The sequence below is a fragment of the Podarcis muralis genome, chromosome 5, assembly GCF_964188315.1.
Source record: "Podarcis muralis chromosome 5, rPodMur119.hap1.1, whole genome shotgun sequence".
Classification (NCBI taxonomy): Eukaryota; Metazoa; Chordata; class Lepidosauria; order Squamata; family Lacertidae; genus Podarcis; species Podarcis muralis.
The window spans coordinates 25,796,031-25,817,010 of NC_135659.1; the positions used below are offsets into that span (position 1 = coordinate 25,796,031).

Genomic DNA, 20,980 nt, shown 5'->3' on the forward strand with positions numbered 1-20,980 from the left:
TGACTAAACTGCTTCTGGTGCAACAGGACACCGGGACAAGAGCCAGAGTGCACAGAAACACTGTTTACATTCCCACCGCAGTGGTACCTCTTTATCTATTCATTCTGGTATGCTTTCAGATGCACCAAAATTTGGTGCTCTGCCTCTGGCCCTGCCCAGCTCTGAGATGTGGCCCCTGGGAGGTTGCCCAGAAAGGACTGTGGCCCTCAGCCTGACAAAGATTGTCCACCCCTTTGCTAACGAGTACAGATCAGGCCTTCAGCCTGACAGATCAAACGACCGTGAGCCAGTAAAGCAAATAAAAATGGGAACCTTAATATAGGAATTGTTACAACAGCCCTGTAAGGTTGGCCAGTGTTCTCATTCCCTCTTTGCAAGGGATTTGGGGGGGTACTAGAACCGAGTGAGAAAGAAAGAGGCTCACTTAAAGTCCTGTATATGTTGCCACTTGAAGTCATTTAGGGTCATTCAACACTTTTTCACACAGCGGGACGCGGGTGGTGCTGTGGGTTAAACCACAGAGCCTAGGACTTGCCGATCAGAAGGTCGGCGGTTCGAATCCCCGCGACGGAGTGAGCTCCCGTTGCTCGGTCCATGCTCCTGCCAACCTAGCAGTTCGAAAGCACGTCAAAGTGCAAGTAGATGAATAGGTACCACTCCGGCGGGAAGGTAAACGGCGTTTCCGTGCACTGCTCTGGTTCACCAGAAGCAGCTTAGTCATGCTGGCCACATGACCCGGAAGCTGTACGCCAGCTCCCTCAGCCAATAAAGCGAGATGAGCACCACAACCCCAGAGTCGGTCACGACTGGACCTAATGGTCAGGGGTCCCTTTACCTTTACCTAACGCTTTTTCTTCACCATTTCCCCCAGTAGTATGAGTCCTAAAATTCCTTCCTGTTAGATTTTCATTTTTCTCCTGCACTTAAATTTATTTGCTCTTCCTTTCTCTCTCTCTTCCTCCCCCCCAACTCCCTTCTTGACAGAGAGCCTCTTGTTTTTCTTTCATGCTGTTGTCAGGTTTTTTTTTTTTTTGTGAGAAACGAAATTTAGCTCAGGAAGCAGTAGAGGGAGCCAAGCCCAGGGAGCGACTCCAAGTCCACTCCTCACTGAGGGGGGGGGTTTCACTTTTCACTCTTGCTTTATGGGGTTTCCCGGCATGGAAATTCCAGCTTTGTATTGCCCACTCACCCCTTCCCCACAGCCCACCCCTCCTTCACTGTATATAAAAAGAAAGAGATGGAGTTTCCTCACACTGCTTTCCCTCTCGGAGCCAATACTTTCAAAAGCCTCGGCTTTCACTTCAGAAGGAGCAGCATCAAGGATTTGAGACGGGTTTCCCTTTCCCTCTCGAAATCGGTTTAAGACGAAAGGCAGCCAAATGTCAAGAGGAACTTCGTCAGCGTTGACGGCGCTTTTACTTACGGCTGTCCTAACTTGTGAGTTGTGTGTTTTGCTTTGGTATTTTTCAGGAGGCGGGAATTCTGTGCTTTTAGATATATACTAACATTGCTATCTGTTGAGTTTCGGCTTTGCCTACCCACGTGCCCTTCACTTCAGAAAATAAACATACAGTTGTAGTTTGTTTGATGCGAGGCGTGTTTTTAAAAATTGCATGCTCAGTCTAGTAGTATGAGACACTTAAACTGTTACCTTATAAATGAATGCTTTCAGGAAAATAGCATCACTGGTGCAAGGAAGAAATTTCAATGATAAATCTAAATTACTTAGGTGCAGAAGAAGCCCCTTAATAAGGGGGTAGTCCTAATCCTTATTTGAGAGTAAAACCTGCAGTGGAACTTACTTCTGAGTGGGGGTGGATCAGTCCATTTTGGTTATCCCTGTTTATCATTTTTCCAGTTATCCACATTTTGCATTTTAGTGTGAATTTCTGTTTTAACTACGGTAACATATGTTTTGTTGGAAGCAATTAAGTTCTTTTCACCGATATATTAATTATTATGCACACTTTCCCACAAAATATGCAATTTTTTGTTCGGTGAACTGTATTGCAAAATTCAAGTAAGTGTGAATTTTGAAGGAGAGCTGCACACATTTTTGTTTTGGAAAGCGTGAATTTGCTTCAGCTTTAAATATGAACAGAACAAAATTTCTCCTCCATCCCTACTCCTGAGAATTAGTGACTTCATACATAAGATCGTGCTGGCAATCTGATCCTGCCTGTGTTTACTCATAAATAGCACAAATTCTTTCCCCTGAATTCAGTAAGACTTACTTGAAGTAGGTAGCCATGTCTGTTAAAAATGTCTACTCAGAAGTAAGTCCTATTGAATTGAATTAAGAGCGTCTACTCAGTAGTCCTATTGAAGTGGGGTTAGGATTGCAGCCCAAATCTTGCTGAGTTCAATGGGGCATATTCCAGCCAGGTAATTTTACATTGGAATTCCTGCCCAAGTACTTATGTACAGATCATGCAATTTTAGAAATGCTGTTACAGTTGTATGCAAAATCAATTTGTGTATTAAACAGGTCAAGTGAAATGAATTAAACAAGGCCTTTGGGGCAATAATTCACCTGCCGTCAGCTGTTCAAATCAGTTGGTGACAGATTTTAGGTTTCCAGCAAGCATAAATTTGTATAGGTTTATAAACTGTCACACCTGTAGATTTAACCCCAGACATCTGAAACTCAGTACAGTATTTGCTTAGACAGTTGTGTGTCCTTGCTTGGCAGAATGTGCCATCGAATTCAATGGGGTGTGGACTGGAGACGACTTGTTGAGAATAGACAATCTGACAGATTTAGACATTGCCTATATGGTGGGGAATGCCATTAGCAGAAAATATAAAGCCTAACTGAATTAAAGAGATTGACCCTGTTTCTTTCCCTCTTCTTTCAGCTAAAGCATTTGAGGTGGAGGACATTGTGCCCGGCCACCAAGTTGCCGCACAGATCGGTGAAGACCTGGTGCTATGGTGCAACACAACTGGTTGTGATCGCCCCACTTTTTCCTGGAGGACCCAACTTGACTTCCCGTTAGGTGCAAATGTGAGCCAACGGGGAAGCAGCTCAGTCTTAACGATGAAGGTTGGCTTTGAAAACGAGCACGAATATCTCTGCAACACTAGATGCGGGGAGGTCAGGAAACAACAGAGGGTGCAAATTGACATTTACTGTAAGTCGTATTCCTGCACAACCCTCTGAAACAATCACATTTCAACCTACTATTAACTATAACCCTTGGCGCCGCTTTGTTTTCTCTGTTTTAGTTGCACCTTGCTTTTCCCACAGTCTAGATCCAGGATTTGACATGTTCATTGTTCCACGTGTGTCTCATTTGATCTGTGCTGGTTTCTGGATTTGTTTGTTTTGCTCAAGACAACCCAGATTACAGAGAGAGGTTGCACACCAGTTTATACAGTGTGAATAAATGGAGTAGCATTCTCCTGGGGTGAGGGGCCTGCACCCCTCCTCAAAAAAGTTCAGTTAAGCAATTTTGGACCCACCGCTGTATATGAAGTCGCTCTTTGAGGCATGAAGTGTCTTTTATTACTTTTGGCTGATCTACGACCTGCAGCCCTATCTGGACACAAAGAGCCTTGCTACCATTATAGCTCAGCTGGTTAGCGTGTGGTGCTGATAATGGCAAGGTTGCAGGTTCAAACCCCATATGGGACAGCTGCATGTTCCTGCATTGCAGGGGTTGGACTAGATGATGCTCAGGATCCCTTCCAATTCTACAGTTCTATGATCCTTGCTCTAATAACCTCCCACTTCCAACACTGCAGTGATCTATATGTGAGGTTGCCCATTAGATGGCCCTGAGTTCTAGTATTGTGTGGGAGGAAGAAAAAGCTTCCCATTACCTGCTTTCACTGCAGCGTGCATTAACATACTGAATAGGTTGTGTTGAACAAAATCTCCATGGAAATCCACCTGCTTAAGCCTCATTGAAGTGAGCAGGAGGTGAACAGAGCACAGTCAAGCTCTTGAAGAGTTTCCGATTGAATATTGTCGGTGAGGGGGGACGACTCCCCAGTACAATGGTACCTTGGTACTCAAATGGCTTGGCTCCTGAATGCTGAAAACCCAAGAAGTAAGTGTTCCGGTTTGCAAACTTTTTTGGAAGCCGAACGTCCTGCAGCCAATCGGAAGCCACCCCTTGGTTTTTGAATGGTTTCAGCTGTCGAACAGACTCCCGGAACAGATTAGGTTCAAGAACCAAGGTCCCACTGTACAGATGGAGCCATTATAATTTAAAACACATTGTAGAAATTTTCCGTGTGGCTTTCTAAATACACGGAAGCAAGTGGGTCCTTCATATTTTGATGCAGCTGAATGAGTACTTGTTCAACAAACATGCAGAATTTGGCAAGTTCTTTCTGTCAGGGAAGAATTCGCATATGAAAACCCCCTCACTGCTGCTTCAGTTTTCCTTCAGCCGTGATAGGTCTTAACTTGAGAAGCAGATCATACTCAAAACACTAGAAACCTGAATTTAGGGTGTGTGCACAACATGCAGACATTCCACTTTGAGTCTCTCTTGAGTAACCTTTTCTCCTTCTGTGTCTTATTTTTAGCATTCCCCAGTGATCCTGTCATAGAGATCAGCCAGCCGCTTATTCTGGGGGAACCAGCCACTATCACCTGCCGTGTTCCTAAAGTGTATCCCGCTGACCGACTGGAGATCTATTTAGAGATAGAAGGGGAGGTTCGTCAGATGACAGAGTTTTCCCGAGAACCCCTTATCAAATCTGTCAAGACGAAAAGTGCGAGCATGACGTTTACTCCCAGTGAAGAAGATAATGGGAAAGAAATCACATGCAGAGCTGAACTGCCAATTGATGAGATGGAGTTTGAGCCCAAGGCGAGGAAAACAACACAAATACTGCATGTTAACTGTAAGTAAATTGAGACAATTGGTATTCAGGGATACATTATATGTACAGGAGAGAATCAAGACCTAGGGTGCAGCACTGATTAATTATCCCATTATCATCATCACCATCATCAGTGTGGATGTGACTTAGTTTTCATTTTTACACACTGTAAAGGTACCCCTGACCATTAGGTCCAGTCACAGATGACTCTGGGGTTGCACACTCATCTTGCTCTATGGGCCGAGGGAGCCGGCGTTTGTCTGCAAACAGCTTCCGGGTTATGTGGCCAGCATGACTAAGCCGCTTCTGGCGAACCAGAGCAGCGCACGGAAACGCCATTTACCTTCCCGCCAGAGTGGTACCTATTTATCTACTTGCACTTTGACGTGCTTTCGAACTGCTAGGTGGGCAGGAGCTGGGACCGAGCAACGGGAGCTCACCCAGTCATGGGGATTCAAACCGCCGACCTTCTGATCGGCAAGCCCTAGGGTTACAAACACTTCGGGTTACAGACTCCGCTAACCCAGAAGTAGTTAAGAATTTCACCTCAGGATGAGAACAGAAATCGTGTGTCAGCAGCAGAGCAACAGCAGGAGGCCCCATTAGCTAAAGTGGTACCTCAGGTTAAGAATGGTTTCAGGTTAAGAACGGACCTCCAGAACGAATGAAGTTCGTAAGCAGAGGTATGACTGTAATAATAAATCTATCCCATTTTGGCTCTTGATTTGGCCATTGTTTAATGTAAACCACTTGCTGGTTTTTACTACAATTAAGCGATGAGTACATCTTGATAAGTAAAGAAAATAAATAAACCATATGGAAGCAATAATACATATGGATCAATTTCTTCTGAGAGACACTAATGCTTTGTGACACACAAAGTAGATCTTTTGGCACTGGCTGCAAAAGGAAAATTAAAACTGGAAAGAGTTAGATGATATTGCTATGATCTATTTTGGAGATGCAGACGTTTAATCTGATTTTTCTTTCCTTTATATTATTGGTGTTGGTTGTATTGTTGCTATGTTTGTATTTTGTACACTATAATGTAATGGTCAGAGCTTTTGGCTAGCACAATAAACTTACTGAACTGAATGAAAACATTTAACAACATACACTAATGACAGGTTTGCAACGTGGTTGTTTCTCCTTTCGTAGATGCCCCCAGACTTCCAGACTTCTCCATCCTTCCTGCTGGGTCAGTTAAGGAAGGAGAAAGTGTTACTTTGCAGTGCCTTGCAAAGGGCAACCCTGCTGCCAAGGTCACCATAAGGAGGAAATCAGCCAGTGAAGAAGTGGTCCTTGATAGCAAGGATGGAGTCGTCCACATCCCTAGAGCGACTCCTGATGATGCAGGAGACTACGAGTGTGAAGCAGAGAATGAGTTTGGGGAAGTCAAAAGGGCAGAAACACTAAGTGTGGAATGTAAGTTTGAATAAATAAGCAATACTTAGCATCTATTTTTATTTATTTGTAATTTACTCAATGAATTTATATGGTGCCTTTCTGCTGAGGCACCCAAACTGAGTTTTAGAGCTCTCCAGTTTTGCGATTGACTCTCTGGCAGATAAAAATAAAAACACAAAAAGCCCTCTCCCCAAGTCCTCTCTTCCTTCTTACAGGGCAGAATGGTGTCGGTATTACATTTCTGAGTGCCCTTGCCCTGTAAGACAGGCCAAGACTGACCAAGCACTCCTCCTCTTGCCTTCAGATGTGTTTAGCAGAAGACCTTCGTGTTCTGGAAAGCGCTGATGTTAGCATAAGCTGCTTCGTGAAAGCTTTTGCTTTGAAGCGTGTGGTGTAAATAAATGAAATAGATAAATGAAAAAACAAATCTCCATATTCCAGCTGTGGGGCTAAGGTTGTGAGGTTTGTCTTAAGACCAGCCAGGGTATCTGCAGAACACATCTTGCATCTTTAGTCAAGGCTTGGATATTTGCATTTTGTTTTCTAGATGGACCAAGGAATACAAGGATTGTCGCTGCGCCTTCTAACACAGTGAAGGAAGGAGACACCGTAACTCTGACTTGTTCCACCTATGGGAGTCCCACCCCAAAGGTTTTCTGGAAAAAGCAGCTTTTGGACGGAGGCTCTCGGCTCATTTTGGAAGGTGCTACTTTAACCATAAAAGCCGTACAGGCAGAAGCTATGGGACTTTATGAGTGTGAAGCAGTTAACGTGGCTGGGAAAGAAAGCAGAACTGTGGAAATAATTGTTCAAGGTAAATAAAGGTTTACAGCGAAACAAGTTCAGCTTTGATTTCTAGGGCCAGATTGTGTGCTCTTCACTTTTGGTTAAGGGCAGAGATGAAAATTAACTTGCCTGCTAAATCCTTCTCTTCAGTTTTTAGTGCTGGAATACTCCCCAGCTCTGAATGCTCAAATGTTTGCCAAATATTTGAAAAGTTGAGATATGTATGTGATTCTTGATTTGACAGTATTTGCACAGTGTAACTCAACCTTTTTATCTGGATTGATTATGAATGCCACTAAATATATCCCCCTTTTTCTCCAGTCTTGTCACCCTCTACTCCAGAAATGTCACATTCTACTCCAGAATTGTCACCAACTGCTTCAGAATTGTCACCCTCCACTCCAGAATTGTCACCCTCCACTCCAGAATTGTCACCCTCCACTCCAGCATTAACAGATCAAACTGAAACTGTTACTGAGGTGGAAGATTTCGCCATTAAGAGCACAACCTATAATACTCAACATCAAGTGACTGACAGCAAAGGGGGCGATCCGGAAAAGGAAACTTCCCTCACCACAAACGGAAGAATCTTTACAACGTATACAGCATCCAGAAACAATACGATCACGTACGCAGTGAAAGTTGATGATGTTGGAAACAGTACAGAAGAGGACAAAATAGTCAAAGGTAAGTAATTCACTGCCCCTCCCCAACTATTGTATCCTCACACCAGAGATGTGGCAATCATGGGAGTTGTAGTCAATCAATACCTGAGTTAGCCAGAGAGCTAACTACAGTCATACATCGGGTTGAAGTAGCTTCGGGATGAATATTTTTGGGTTGCGCTCCACAGTGACCCAGAAGTAACGGAGCGTGTTACTTCTGGGTTTCGCCGCTTGCGCATGCGTAGACGCTCAAAATGACGTCACACGCATGCGCGGAAGTGGCGAAATGTGACCCGCGCATGTGCAGTTGCGTGTTACGTTCGCTTCAGGATGTGAATGGGGCTCCGGAACGGATCCCGTTCGCATCCAAAAGTACCACTGTACTTAGTTGCAGTGTAAGCTCTAGGTGGTTTACAAGAAATATTAGGATCCTCAATAAAAATAGATTAATACTAATAATAAAAATAAAAATGAAGCATGATACCCGAACAACATCCAAGTGTTGGGATGTGCTTGTCTGAACAAAAAGTGTTTTGAAGACATGCCAAAAAAGAGTACAGCAAAATTGACAAAGAGGTTAAACCACAGAAAATAATTTAAGGGAGGAAAAACAGAAATACCATGTCTTCGGCAACAGTTTGGGTGTTTTATTATGTCTCTTTACTCAAGAAGATCTAGCAGTGGAAGAAACTGTCCATTTTGGTTCTCTCCATTTCTCCAGTTTTCAGTCTTAAATTCAGTTCTCCACATTTTGCAGCAATTTGTGTGTTTGTGTTTTTTAAAAGAAATCCACAAGAAAATTCATCACCATTTTAGCATGAATTTCTCTTAGCAAACACTTTTTGGCTTGCACTTTTAATGTGCACATTTTTGCAAGCAATTTGCATTTTTGTATGTTATTTTTACTAATACCTTCATTTCTATGCACACTTTTGACCTAGCCTATCCATTTTTGTCAATATTATTTACATCACAATATTCGGATAGGTGTGGATTTTGAAGGTTTCATATTGAACATATTGTTTCAGAAAGTGCAAATTTTGTGGATTTGACTTATAAAGGTGTACCAAATTGAATTTTTCCTCCATCCCTAACAATGATGCAAACAATTGAGTTGGAGGAGGGAGCAAGAGTGATGTTAAATTCAGAAGGGAAGGGAATTATTTTGTTAGGACAGAGCTAACCAACATGGAACCCTTTGCATGATGTTGGACTACAACTCCCATCAGCCAAAGCAAGCGTGACTAAAGGTCAGGGATGATGGGAGTTGTAGTCCCACATCATCTGTAGGGCAGTACATTGGCTACTCTGTGTGAAGATGTATTGTCTTTAAGGTAGCACTACTGATATAATAACTCAACTTCACTCAACTTCTTTATCTTCCCCCCGATTTCTGCAGAGAGAATAGAAGAGCCAGATTACGTGACTCCTGTGATCATCGCTGTTTCTTCGTTAGCAACGGCGGCTGGGCCCATGGCAGCCCTATTGATTTACATTTTTCGAAAGGCGAAAATCAATAGATCCTACAGCCTGGTGAACTCCCTGAAACCAAAAGTATAAACAGAGAGCAACCACATGTTTTCTGCAAGATTAACAGGTGGATAATGTCGTGCATTGCTTTGATGAACTTCCTCATCATAACTCAATGTGATAAACCAAAAATACGCACTTTCGTGAGAATCACCGTGGTGTAGTTGTTAAGTGTGTTGGGCTAGGACTGGGGAGACCCAGGTTTGTCCCTACGTAGCCGTTAATCTTGCTGGGCTCCCTGGGGTCAGTCATTTTCTCAAGCTAACCTACCTCAGAGGGTTGTTGTAGTGAGAAAATGGGGATAGGGCTATGGGTGCTGTCCTGAGATTCTCAGTGGAAGGACAAGGTATCTGAAGAAGTGTGAATGCACACAAAGGCTTATACCAAGAACAAACTTAGTTGGTCTCTAAGGTGTCACTGGACAATTATTATTATTTTTAATATATATTTCGACTGTGTCAGACCAACACGGCTACCTACCTGAAGGTTTTAAAATGTGATATATACAGCTTCACATCTTTTGGTAGCTAAGGTAAGGGATCTGTGGGCAATGGCAGACTGTGGGGTTTCAAATTTCAGCACCATAATTTCATTCTACATCATAGTTGTGGTGCCCCTGAAGCTCTGCACCCAATGGAACTGAACCACTCAGGCACCCCTAAATCCACCTCTGTCTGCGGGGCAGATGTTACCTATTATTAAAAGGTCAATCGCTTGCTTTCGAACTGCCTTCACAGAAGGAAATCCTGGAAGCATTAGACCATCCTTAGAAATAGCGTATATTTTATAAAGTCACAGATCTGAGGGGGAAATGCCCAAACTTGCCATGGCCCTATTAGTTCTGTGCCAAAGCATTTCCTTCCACATATAGCGGAATAATTGCCGGATGGTTCAGAAAGCAAGATTGGTGAGTTTGTATTATTACAGAGTGTGGGGTTCCCCACCCCTCTAATCCAACTGAAGTTAGGGGTTTTAAAGACCCACTGATTTCAGTGGAGGTTATTTTAAAAGACACGCTTAATCTTTCCATTGAAATAAACTGTACTTCTTACAGTTGGGCAGATCCACACCACACATTTGAACTAACGTGACATCGTGTCTGTATACATACCCAATCCTTTCCGTCATTTTCAGCAATGCAATCTGGTAGTTTCACGAACCTACAGCACTGTAAAGTGAAGTTCTATGAGAAAGACTAGGTGGAACTCTTAACATGTTCCTCAGCACCCATGCCAGGAATCTGGGGAGGGGGGAGCTGCAACAGTTAAGCTTGTTTAAAACTGTCACAACATGGTAGTGTGTAGACAATGTTCTGTGATGTCATTCTCTATGACTGAATAAAACTAAGGCTGCGATCCTATGCACGCTTCATAGGGCATATTTATCTGAATAAATATGCTTATGATCACATAGCAGAACATCCTCCACTCATATTAAGTGGAGTTCAAAACATGTGTTGTCTCCCTAAATTCTAACTACAAAACAACAAAACTGACTTTTAATGTCTACTTTGAAGGACGCTCTCAACTGTAATTTTACAAAAATTAGCTTGTACAATAGCACTCATGAAATTCATTCCCAGTGGAGTGATGATATGTCCTTCTGAAAAGATTTTTGACACCCTCACCTGCAATTTCATGTTCTTGGTACTTTTACGTCTTGCACAGTATTATTTAAATCTGTTTGTAGCAACAAAGTTTTTTTATCCTGTGAATAGAATATTCGTGTTTACATTACCTCCGCTCCCATTTGTAAAATGTTGTTCTGCTAAACAGCAATGTAGACGAAGTTCTGCAGCTAGTTTATGTGTTATTATTACCTTTGTAAATAAATGTCCTTTTCCTTGCTTTGTAAGGGTTGCTGTTTTCTTTTGGCCCTTGCGAGATTTCGTAGAATTGTTTAGTTGTTTGCTGTAAACCGGGGACAGGGAACCTGTAGCCTTCCAGATATTGTTGGACTCCAATTCCCATCAGCCCCAGCAAGCATGGCCAATGTCTAGGGAGGATGGAAGTTGTAGTTCAGTAACATCTGTGGAGCCCAAGGTACCCCAGCTCTGCTGTAAACCTTGGTTTGCTTAACTACACCTGACTTCAGCACTGCAGCTCTCTCAGTCAATGGAAATTAGCTAGTAGGACTAGGAACCAATGGATGTTGATGTTGCCCCACAAGGTGTCTGTCTACTTTAGCAGTGGAAGTTGTGCTAATGTAATTGACAGTGTGAACCTAGGGTGTGAAGGATGGACTGTCTGAAAAGAACATCGGAGGGTGGTGGATGAGAAATTTCACAGCAGGCCTTTCAGACCCCCAACATGTAACCAATAGTCACCAGGGCGTCTGCAGGATTTTTTCCAGGTTGAGGTACATACAAAACTAGTGTTTGAGAACAGACTATCATTTCTGGTAAATTCCAAGCTAGGTAGACCTGGCCTCTGAGAAACTTCTATACCATCTCTACTCCTCTGTTGTTTCATGATGAGTATACCTGACGTGAGTGATTGTATCTTGCCAATGAAACCCTTAATCTCACTTCTGGCTCCCATCAACCCGCTCTGGCCCTTGATTAATTGCACCGCTGATGCAATCAACTTTAACTTGCATTTCCCCAAATGGCAAGAGCAGCAGGAAAAGGGATTGCTACACTGCTAAGTGGTCATAAACTCTGCATCCCACCCCACCCCCAGTAAAATGGATGTAACAATATTGGGCTACTTTGCAGAGCGGCCAGAACCCACACTCTCTCGATACAACCCCCATTCCTGATTATATCCCACTTTTTCTTTCCAAGGAAATAACCAACTTGATGTCCCCATTTTCACTTTTATTTTTACAATGATGAGAGCTCTCTCTCTCTCTGCCTGGGATGATCCTATGGCCATTGGGAAGTACTTCTGAATATTCTCCTATGAAATATTGGCATTGGCAGGGAATTGTTTTTTAACGTTAACAAATTTAATATTAAAGTTTACAATATTTAATAAATTTTGAGTACGACCCGAGTAAGAAGACCACTTTCTGCTTTGGAAAAGAAGCAGTATTTCCATATGAGCCTTTTGCTCTTATCATTTTTGGCCAGTGACTACAGGGTTGGAATGTCTTACAGCACTTGTGTGATTCTTGGGCTTATGACTGCTAGTCTAAGTACATTAGCCAGGTCAACAGCAACCATTCTGCAGATTAGGAATCCTTGATCCAACTTGCCTCTTCCCCAGTAAGCACATAACCTCTTCTAGGAAAGCTTCTCTTCTGCCAAGATTCCAGCATTGATCCTCAACAGATTTTGACATATCCCTTCATGCAAACATTTGATAGTTTGTTTAGAAAGAGAGGAATGCAACCACTTTTTGAAAATGGTTTGCTGTTTCTGCTCTATTGGCGCCATGTCACGTACGCAGAAAGAGCTGTCAAGGGCTCCTCCAGATGGGTCTAATTTTATACATTCAATTTGAAGTTAGATTGGTGTTAAATTGCCCTTATTATTTCAATCAATGCAACAAGGATCCTCACAAATGTCTTAAGGCAGTGGTGTCTTAAGGAATATGGCAGGGAGGGAAGGAACATGGGAGTTTACTGTATTTCAGCTTTTGTCCAAAGGCTACCCTAAAACCACGTGGTAGGATGAATAAGACTGACCTTTCTACTACACACTGTTTCAGACTAAAGATGCGAGTGGCGCTGTGGTCTAAACCACGGAGCCTCTTGGGCTTGCCGATCAGAAGGTCGGTGGTTCGAATCCCCGCAACAGTGTGAGTTCCCGTTGTTCTGTCCCAGCACCTGCCAACCTAGCAGTTTGAAAGCACGCCAGTACAAGTAGATAAATAGGTACCACAGTGGCGGGAAGGTAAACGGTGTTTCTGTGCTCTCTGGTTTCCGTCCCAGTGTTCCGTTGCGCCAGAAGCGGCTAAGTCATCCTGGCCACATGACCCAGAAAACTGTCTGTGGACAAACACCAGCTCCCTTGGCCTGAAAGCGAGATGAGCGCCTCAACCCCAAAGTCGCCTTTGACTGGACTTAACTGTCCAAGGGTCCTTTACCTTTTTACCTACCTTTTGATTCAGACTTATGGTGTGTGGCTGGGTGGGTGGCTGTGTGTATTCTGCAACGTGTCACTAGTGATGGATTTATAGCGGACCACCCATATGGACCATGCACACATCATTCTTTGTCTTTAAACTGGACAGCCCTTCAAAAAGATGATGGTCCTCTGTAAAGTTGGACATCTTACCATTATTTTCTGATCTGCCTTTGCCCCCCTGCAAAGTTCCTTTGCCTTCCTGAAGGCGCTGGTCCCCCAAGTGAAGGAAACCAGAAGGTGGAAATTTGCGCAACATTTCAACACTAGGATGATGGGCTGGATTTTCTAGATAGCATGTCGAACAGAGAGAATGCAGTACAAGGAAATCTGTTCTGCATCTCTGCACGCTGTCAGTAGGAAGAGAAGCCAGGGGGGCAAAAATTGGCAGTTCTCCTATCAAGTGAAGTTCTCTACTGAATGTTTAAAATTTATGATGAAAAATTGCCCAGTGGTACCATGCACTAGAAATTCATAATGCTTTTCATAATTTATAATGAAAGAGTAATTTAGAATGCTATTTAAGTCATTGCCAAGCATTTAATACCCTCCGATATTTCTCTGATGAAAATAGGGATGTTCTATTCCATAATACATTATACTAATAATTTTGTTATTCATGCCCTGCCCATCTGACTGGGTTACCCCAGCTACTCTGAGAGGTTTCCGACATATTTTTTAAATAAACCATAATAAAATATTAAATGTTTAAAACCTTCCCTATACAGGTCTGCCTTCAGATGTCTTCTAAAGGTTTTATAGCTACTTATCTCTTTGGTTTTGGGGGGTTACATAACTCCATACCCTCCAACATTTCTCTGATCAAAATAGGGACATCCTAAGGAAAAGCAGGACATTCCGGGATCAAATCAGAAACTGGGACAGCTTCTGTAAGTCCAGGACTGTCCCTGGAAAATAAGGACACTTGGAGGGTCTGGCATTTTATAATATTTGCATGGAAAACATCAGCAGTTCAGAACAACTGCAGCACCATGAATTGTCAGGAAACACAACAGCAATGTTTTCTTTACATTATAACTGTCAGAGCTCTAGGAAGGCTCTACTTATGTGTTTTCCTGTGAAAGGATAGGCTCCGCCACAAAGGCTTGGCTCTGAGCAAATCCCAGTTCCATAAGACACAAGAAGCTGCCTAATTGGTCCATCAATAAGAAGTCAGTCCATTGGTCCATCTAGAGCAGGGGTCAGCAAACTTTTTCAGCAGGGAGCTGGTCCACTGTCCCTCAAAGCTTGTGGGGGGGGGCAAACTATATTTTTTGGGGGGAAATGAATGAATTCCTATGCCCCACAAATAACCCAGAGACGCATTTTAAATAAAAGAACACATTCTACTCATGTAAAAACATGCTGATTCCTGGACCATCCATGGGCTGGATTTAGAAGGCGATTGGGCCGGATCCGGCCCCCAGACCTTGGTTTGCCTACCCATGATCTAGAGCACAGTTGACATCTCTACAACAACTGGCAGCGACTTACCAGGATTTAAGGTCCCCCAAGAGACGAAGGGAAAGGGACGCGGGTGGTGCTGTGGGTTAAACCATAGAGCCTAGGACTTACCGATCAGAAGGTCGCCATTCGAATCCACGCGACGGGGTGAGCTCCCGTTGCTCAGTCCCTGCTCCTGCCAACCTAGCAGTTCGAAAGCATGTCAAAGTGCAAGCAGATAAATAGGTACCGCTCTGGCGGGAAGGTAAACGGCGTTTCCGTGCTCTGCTCTGGTTCGCCAGAAGTGGCTTACTCATGCTGGCCACATGACCCGGAAGCTCCCTCGGCCAATAAAGCGAGATGAGCTTCGCAACTCCAGAGTCGGTCACGACTGGACCTAATGGTCAGGGGTCCCTTTACCTTTACCTAAGAGACAAAGGGTGATTTACAATACGAAAACACAAAAATACATACCGTAGCGACAAACAAAAACAATAACCCCCTCCATAGCATTATTATCCCCAGGTGAAGGCCTTTACAGATGTTTAGATTATCACTAACCTGAAATTACAGCCTGGAAGCCTTCACCTGCCTCAGCTGCAACAAAACATGTCTCTCCCTTATCAGTCTCTACAGCCAGAGAAGGTGCTGCAACCTTCCCATGGTTTGACTTCACACCCAAAAGCACACTCCTCCATTGTCTCCTGAGATAGATGGACGCCAATACATTTGGAATTACAGGGCAAGATTAGTTATGATCACTTTGAGTTCAACCTATGAAGCTTTCTTTAGGTATCCTTTTCCCCATTCTCATAAGGCCACTTGCTGTAATTGGTTGATCATCACATCTTCTTGTATGTGTGAGTTCCATGCATGCCAGAAGATTCCCATGGGTTGAACTCCTTATCCTCTTCCCCTTCCTGGATACAAGGAGTTCTGGGGAACACTGCTACATTACCTGCAATGGGAAACCCCTCTTGTAGGGTGTGAATGGGTTGATTAACTAGTCCTGAGTTGATTAACTAGTACTGGGCAATGGCCAGTTTTAACTGGCAAAATAAAATTAAGGGCACACTTTTGTTTGTGTTAGGGTATTTTGGTTCTAGTGTGCATGCGAAGGAAACCAAAGAGGAACATACAAAAACTGCCTTTTTCTTCTTCACGAAACAATTGTTCACTCTTGTTTAGAAAGCAGTAAATTTCCTTTAGCATCTCAAAATGGCACCTACTGTATACCTGAACCTTGGATAATGTGCATGTTATCTAAATGAAATGGATTTGCTTGCAGATGATAAAAGGAATGGAAAATCTTTTATCATCTGTAGTCAGACCAACATTTTAATTTTATTTCAACATGTTTTGGAAGTTGGATTGTGTAGCAAACAGTTCAAAGATGAGGAAGTCCTCAAGAAAAAGATACTAATCGCAGTACATTTTGACTTATTGACAGCACTCGAGGGGACCAAATGACAGGAACAATCTAGGTCACTATAAATCTTCATCCTGAATCAAAGATTGTTTGAAAGATGTTGATTGTTCCCAGTTTTCCTATAGGAAATTCGCAGTGTGACAGAACTGGATGAAACTGATTTTAATTTACACTTTTTCCGGGCACCTTATCCAACTGGCAGCTGAGTCATTCATACAACAATGCTTCTATGGCGACACAGAATCATAGACTATAAATACTATGAATTGCTTTTGTCCGTGTCAAAGGGTCATCTTACCTGAAAATGAAATTGTGTTGTTGAGAGAGGAATATCAAATTGGCCAATCACATTCCTATTGTCTACTTTTACGTTCCATCAGTTTAAACGGGAAATGGTTGCAGAGATGCTGAAATTTCCCATTAAAACCAATGAGACATGCGTTTTTTAATTATTTAAATATTTTTATTAGGAATTTCAGCAAAACATTTTATCAAAAAACATATCATCCTTAATCCCCCCCCCATTTTCCCCCTCCCCCTCCCCATAAAGTAACCCACTCCCCCGCCCCTGACTTCCCTCAGCTCCTCTCTCTGGTTTATCAACAAACTTTATTCTCTACATGTTACAAAGTTGTATAGATCCTTAATTTTTCTAACTGGCTATTATCAATAAAAAGTTTGTGAGTGTTTATTCAAAACCTGCCAAGGAGTCTAGTTCGTTTTGTTCTTTCTTTAGGTACTTTGCAAAGGGTTCTCATTCTTCCTTAAAGTCACAGTTGTCCTTATCAGGTAGTTTATATGTCAGTTTCGCCAATTCCGCATAGTCCATCAGTTTCTCTTGCCACAGTTCTTTGGTTGTAATTTCTTCATTCTTCCATCCCTGTGCTGTTAAGATTCTTGCCGCCGTTGTCGCATACATGAAAAAGTTTTCCAATTTCCTTGGCAGGTCTTTTCCTACAATCCCTAACAGAAAGGCTTCGGGGTTTTTTTACAAATGTAAATTGGAACATTTTCTTCAATTCATTATATATCATTTCCCAGAATTTTTTAATTTTACAACAATCCCACCACATATGATAAAAGGTTCCTTCTTTTTCTTTACATTTCCAACATATATTTGAAGCAGTTTTGTACATTCTTGCTATTTGCACTGATGTTATATACCATCTGTACATCATTTTCATATAATTTTCTTTCAACAGAGAGCAATCTGTAAATTTTAAGTCAGTTTTCCACAATTTTTCCCAGTCTTCAAACAGCGATTTTTAATTATTAAAGGCAAGATTTAGTTTGTTCTTTGCATAGATGGTCTGTTTCACAAGGCCTTCCAGCATCAACCTATCTGTTCATTCTGTTAATGCTCAGGAATAGGATAGTACCATACTTTCAGGGCAAGCATGATGTCACTGGGATCCAGATAATAATTTATAGTGGAACGACGTCAAAAATTAAATGAACATAGAATGCAGCTTGTTAAAACTATGAGCCAGGATCCAGCCAAAGAGAACCACTATTGACTTCTATGGGAGAGAAATAAGTTCATTCTTAAGATTACCTAGATTGTAATCTGGTTTTTTGTGTGTGTTCATTTGTTTGGCCTTAATTTGCATTTTAAATTTTGATTTCCATCAGATTAATTTTACTTCTTTTCTGATCTTCTTCCTGGTGTTTTTATTGGGCCCCTACAACATGTCTGGAAGCAACAGAAGGTGATATTAGTAATTTGACTTACCATATGGTTACTCTATGCCCTCGTTCATTTTCTCCTACACAAATCGAGTGTGCGTGGATGTTTACTTTGGAGAGCCACTTAAAGGCTGTCTTTCCAAGACGTCTATGCTTAAGAGAGTGTCGGTGAGAAGGCTGACAGAAAAGAAGGACATGCCTCTCTCAGTATCATATCAGAACATGCCAGAATGATGACCATGTGGTTTGGAGCTGATACGTTTCGTTTCCAAGTGACAGAGAGCAGAGCTATCAGTGTGTAGGGGTGATGTCTATTGATCATCATGCACAAATATGATGCAGTTGCATCGCTGCAAAAAAATTATTGGGATAGAGAAGGAGCTTGGCTGCAATCCAAGGTCATTTGAAGTGCAAGGGATTTGGGCCGCCATTTTAATTAGAAAAAAGATGCTACCGATAAGCAGTGAGTGATATCTAACTAACACATCCTGTTGGCGCAAGGATTTACATTTCTGCAGTTGGACTTTCCCCTTCCTCCTTCCTCCTTGTGTGCCTCCTCAGATCTGCTCTGGAGAGTTGGGGGACAGAGGAAGGGGGGAGTGGAAATCCTCGCACTGACAGGACCATGGCTTAGGGCTGCTTCTAGGCCATCAGTATTTTGGGGTTGGATTCAATCTCGTGCCACCAATTTCACTTGCACCATACCCAATGTCATTCATCCTCCCTGCAAACAAATCCAAATTAATGTTCCTTAAAAGCCAATGCTGTCTAATCTCCCTACAAACAAATCAAGATGAATGTTCAGTAAGCAGGTCTTCTGGAAGCACCAATCTCACAGCAGTAGTCCATTTATTTGCAAATTCATCACATTTTCACACAGGTCCCTCAAAGGTTGCTTTTCAATATTCTTTTCAGCCTCACCTTCAGGGTACACATTTGTTTGTTTGTTTGTTTGTTTGTTTGTTTGTTTGTTTGTTTCAAAAAACTCAATTAGGTTTAGAACTATAAACCCCTGAGATATTGCACAGCTACCGTTTGTGATTTCTGTTTCACAGCCGTTATGATTAATTATGTTGGTAGCACAATCTTCAGAAAGTGCAAATCCCGGTTTTGAAAAATGAAATGGGAAAATGGTCGGGTGAGCCAGCTGCACTGCAGAAGACAAGCTCACGGGCAATGAATCACACTCAAGAGTTTCCCAACCTGAGGATGAAAAAACCCATCACACTTCAAGTGCTTAGATTCTTAGCTGAACTATTTAAACCTGGACGCACTTGTACCAGGCATTATAGCTTTCGGTATATGTCATTTTCCTTTGGCTCTACACAGCGTTAACAAAGATCAGACCAACCCCCCACAACTGAAAGCATGCAGGTCCCATGAGAAAAACCTGAGGCTGCCTACAAGTAAAACAAGTATACAGTGGTACCACGGGTTAAGTACTTAATTCGCTCCGGAGGTCCGTTCTTAACCTGAAACTGTTCTTAACCTGAAGCACCACTTTAGCTAATGGGGCCTCCTGCTGCTGCCGCACCACCGGAGCAAGATTTCTGTTCTCATCCTGAAGCAAAGTTCTTAACCTGAAGCACTATTTCTGGGTTAGCGGAGTCTGTAACCTGAAGCATATGTAACCTGAAACGTATGTAACCCGAGGTACCACTGTATATCCTTTCTCTCAAGTTTACAGTCACCCACTTCTGTCTTTTCATATAGTGCTGCTCTTTCTATCACAGCTGACAGAGCCAGCCTAGTAAGACCCTCCATCTGCAGTAATTATTATTAATAATAATAATAATAATAATAATAATAATAATAATTTATACTCCGCCCATCTGGCTGGCCTTCCCCAGCCACTCTGGGCAGCTTCCAACAAAATATCAAAATGCAGTAACGTATCAAACATTAAAAGCTTCCCAAAGCAGGGCTGCCTTCAGATGCCCCACGAGATTTTTATTACCTAGTGACCTCCACAGGTTTTAATCTGGAACTGTGCCCAACCAAGGGTGAACTTTGGGTTGTCAAATGTCAACAGTGCCCTGTGCAACCCTAAAATTTGGCACGCCTCCCTCTGGTTCTTCCACATTGTATTGGCACCCTCTGCAGCGTGGTGCCCAGTGTGAGCACCCTGGTCATGCCATCCTAAAACCGCCCTGGCCCAATATTGGGATGTGGTTTTGGCACGGGAGAGAATCACGCCCCTTGTCCTGCCCAGGTGGACCACAAAGAAACACTTCCCGTAAAACTATAGGACTATCAAAATCAGGCCTTCCTCCTCCAGCTGGCAAGATGACTGGGAAACACTTCCCCTGCCATAGAAGGTAACAGCATACCTGCAAATTCTGAGTTTCCCCCTGGCACCGCTGGGCTGCCGCTGCTGCTGCTTGGCCGGAGCCTTAAGCTGCTCTCCCAAACCATGGCCCTGGGAAAGAAGAAGGACATTGTATTTTCCTGATAAGCATCTACTCTAGGGGACAGGGGTCTGTGGGCCGTCTCCATTAATGTTCTTGTGGGGCACAGTCCCCTCAATATTTTCTCCCCCCCCCCTTTGTCTTCCCATCTCCCTTCCTTCCTCAGTCTGCTGCCTCCCCCCAGCCACATCCCTCCTTCTCCTGTGGGGCACGGAGCAGCCCAGAAGCAGAACAGGAGAAGGCAATCCAGAGGAGGCAGGGCATTCCTGCGGTGGGGACATAGGGCCCCTGGGGGGCCAGCCTGAGCACTAGTGAGGGGGCCTGGCCAGCTGACCCAGGGAAGAAGGGAGGCAGGACAAGCACCCCTGCCATGCTGCCCGTGCCCATGTCACCACTGCCTGCCGACGCTTGCTGTTCCAGCCTGGGCAGGCCATTGGCCTGGGTCTTCCTGTTATATACCTGCTGGGATTGACAAGGCATATGACCCTCACCTGACAAATAGGAGCGTGCGGATCTTGTCTGGAGATGTTGCCTCCGAAGCCACTTGCTCCACTCAGCTGCTGGCACTTGCCCCAGCTGCATGGCAGCTAACTGTCAAATTCTAGAGCTCCCAGCTAACTGTCAGATTCTAGAGCTCCCTATTGGTGGCTCTTAGGTAATTCCAAAAATACAGAATCCATTAACAGAACACAGTGTTCATTCGTAAAGCAGTAACATA

General features: G+C 43.2%; 1 protein-coding gene across 1 annotated transcript; it reads left to right on the forward strand.

Annotated features, from left to right (window-relative positions):
• Positions 1 to 1,121: 1,121 nt before the first annotated feature.
• On the forward strand, positions 1,122 to 11,081 carry VCAM1 (vascular cell adhesion molecule 1). Its single transcript, XM_028732669.2, has 7 exons — positions 1,122 to 1,437; positions 2,859 to 3,134; positions 4,540 to 4,860; positions 5,998 to 6,264; positions 6,794 to 7,060; positions 7,354 to 7,719; positions 9,097 to 11,081. The coding sequence occupies exons 1-7, from the start codon at positions 1,380 to 1,382 to the stop codon at positions 9,255 to 9,257; spliced, it is 1,716 nt and encodes a 571-aa protein (XP_028588502.2). The 5' UTR covers positions 1,122 to 1,379; the 3' UTR covers positions 9,258 to 11,081.
• The last annotated feature ends 9,899 nt before the right edge of the window (positions 11,082 to 20,980 follow it).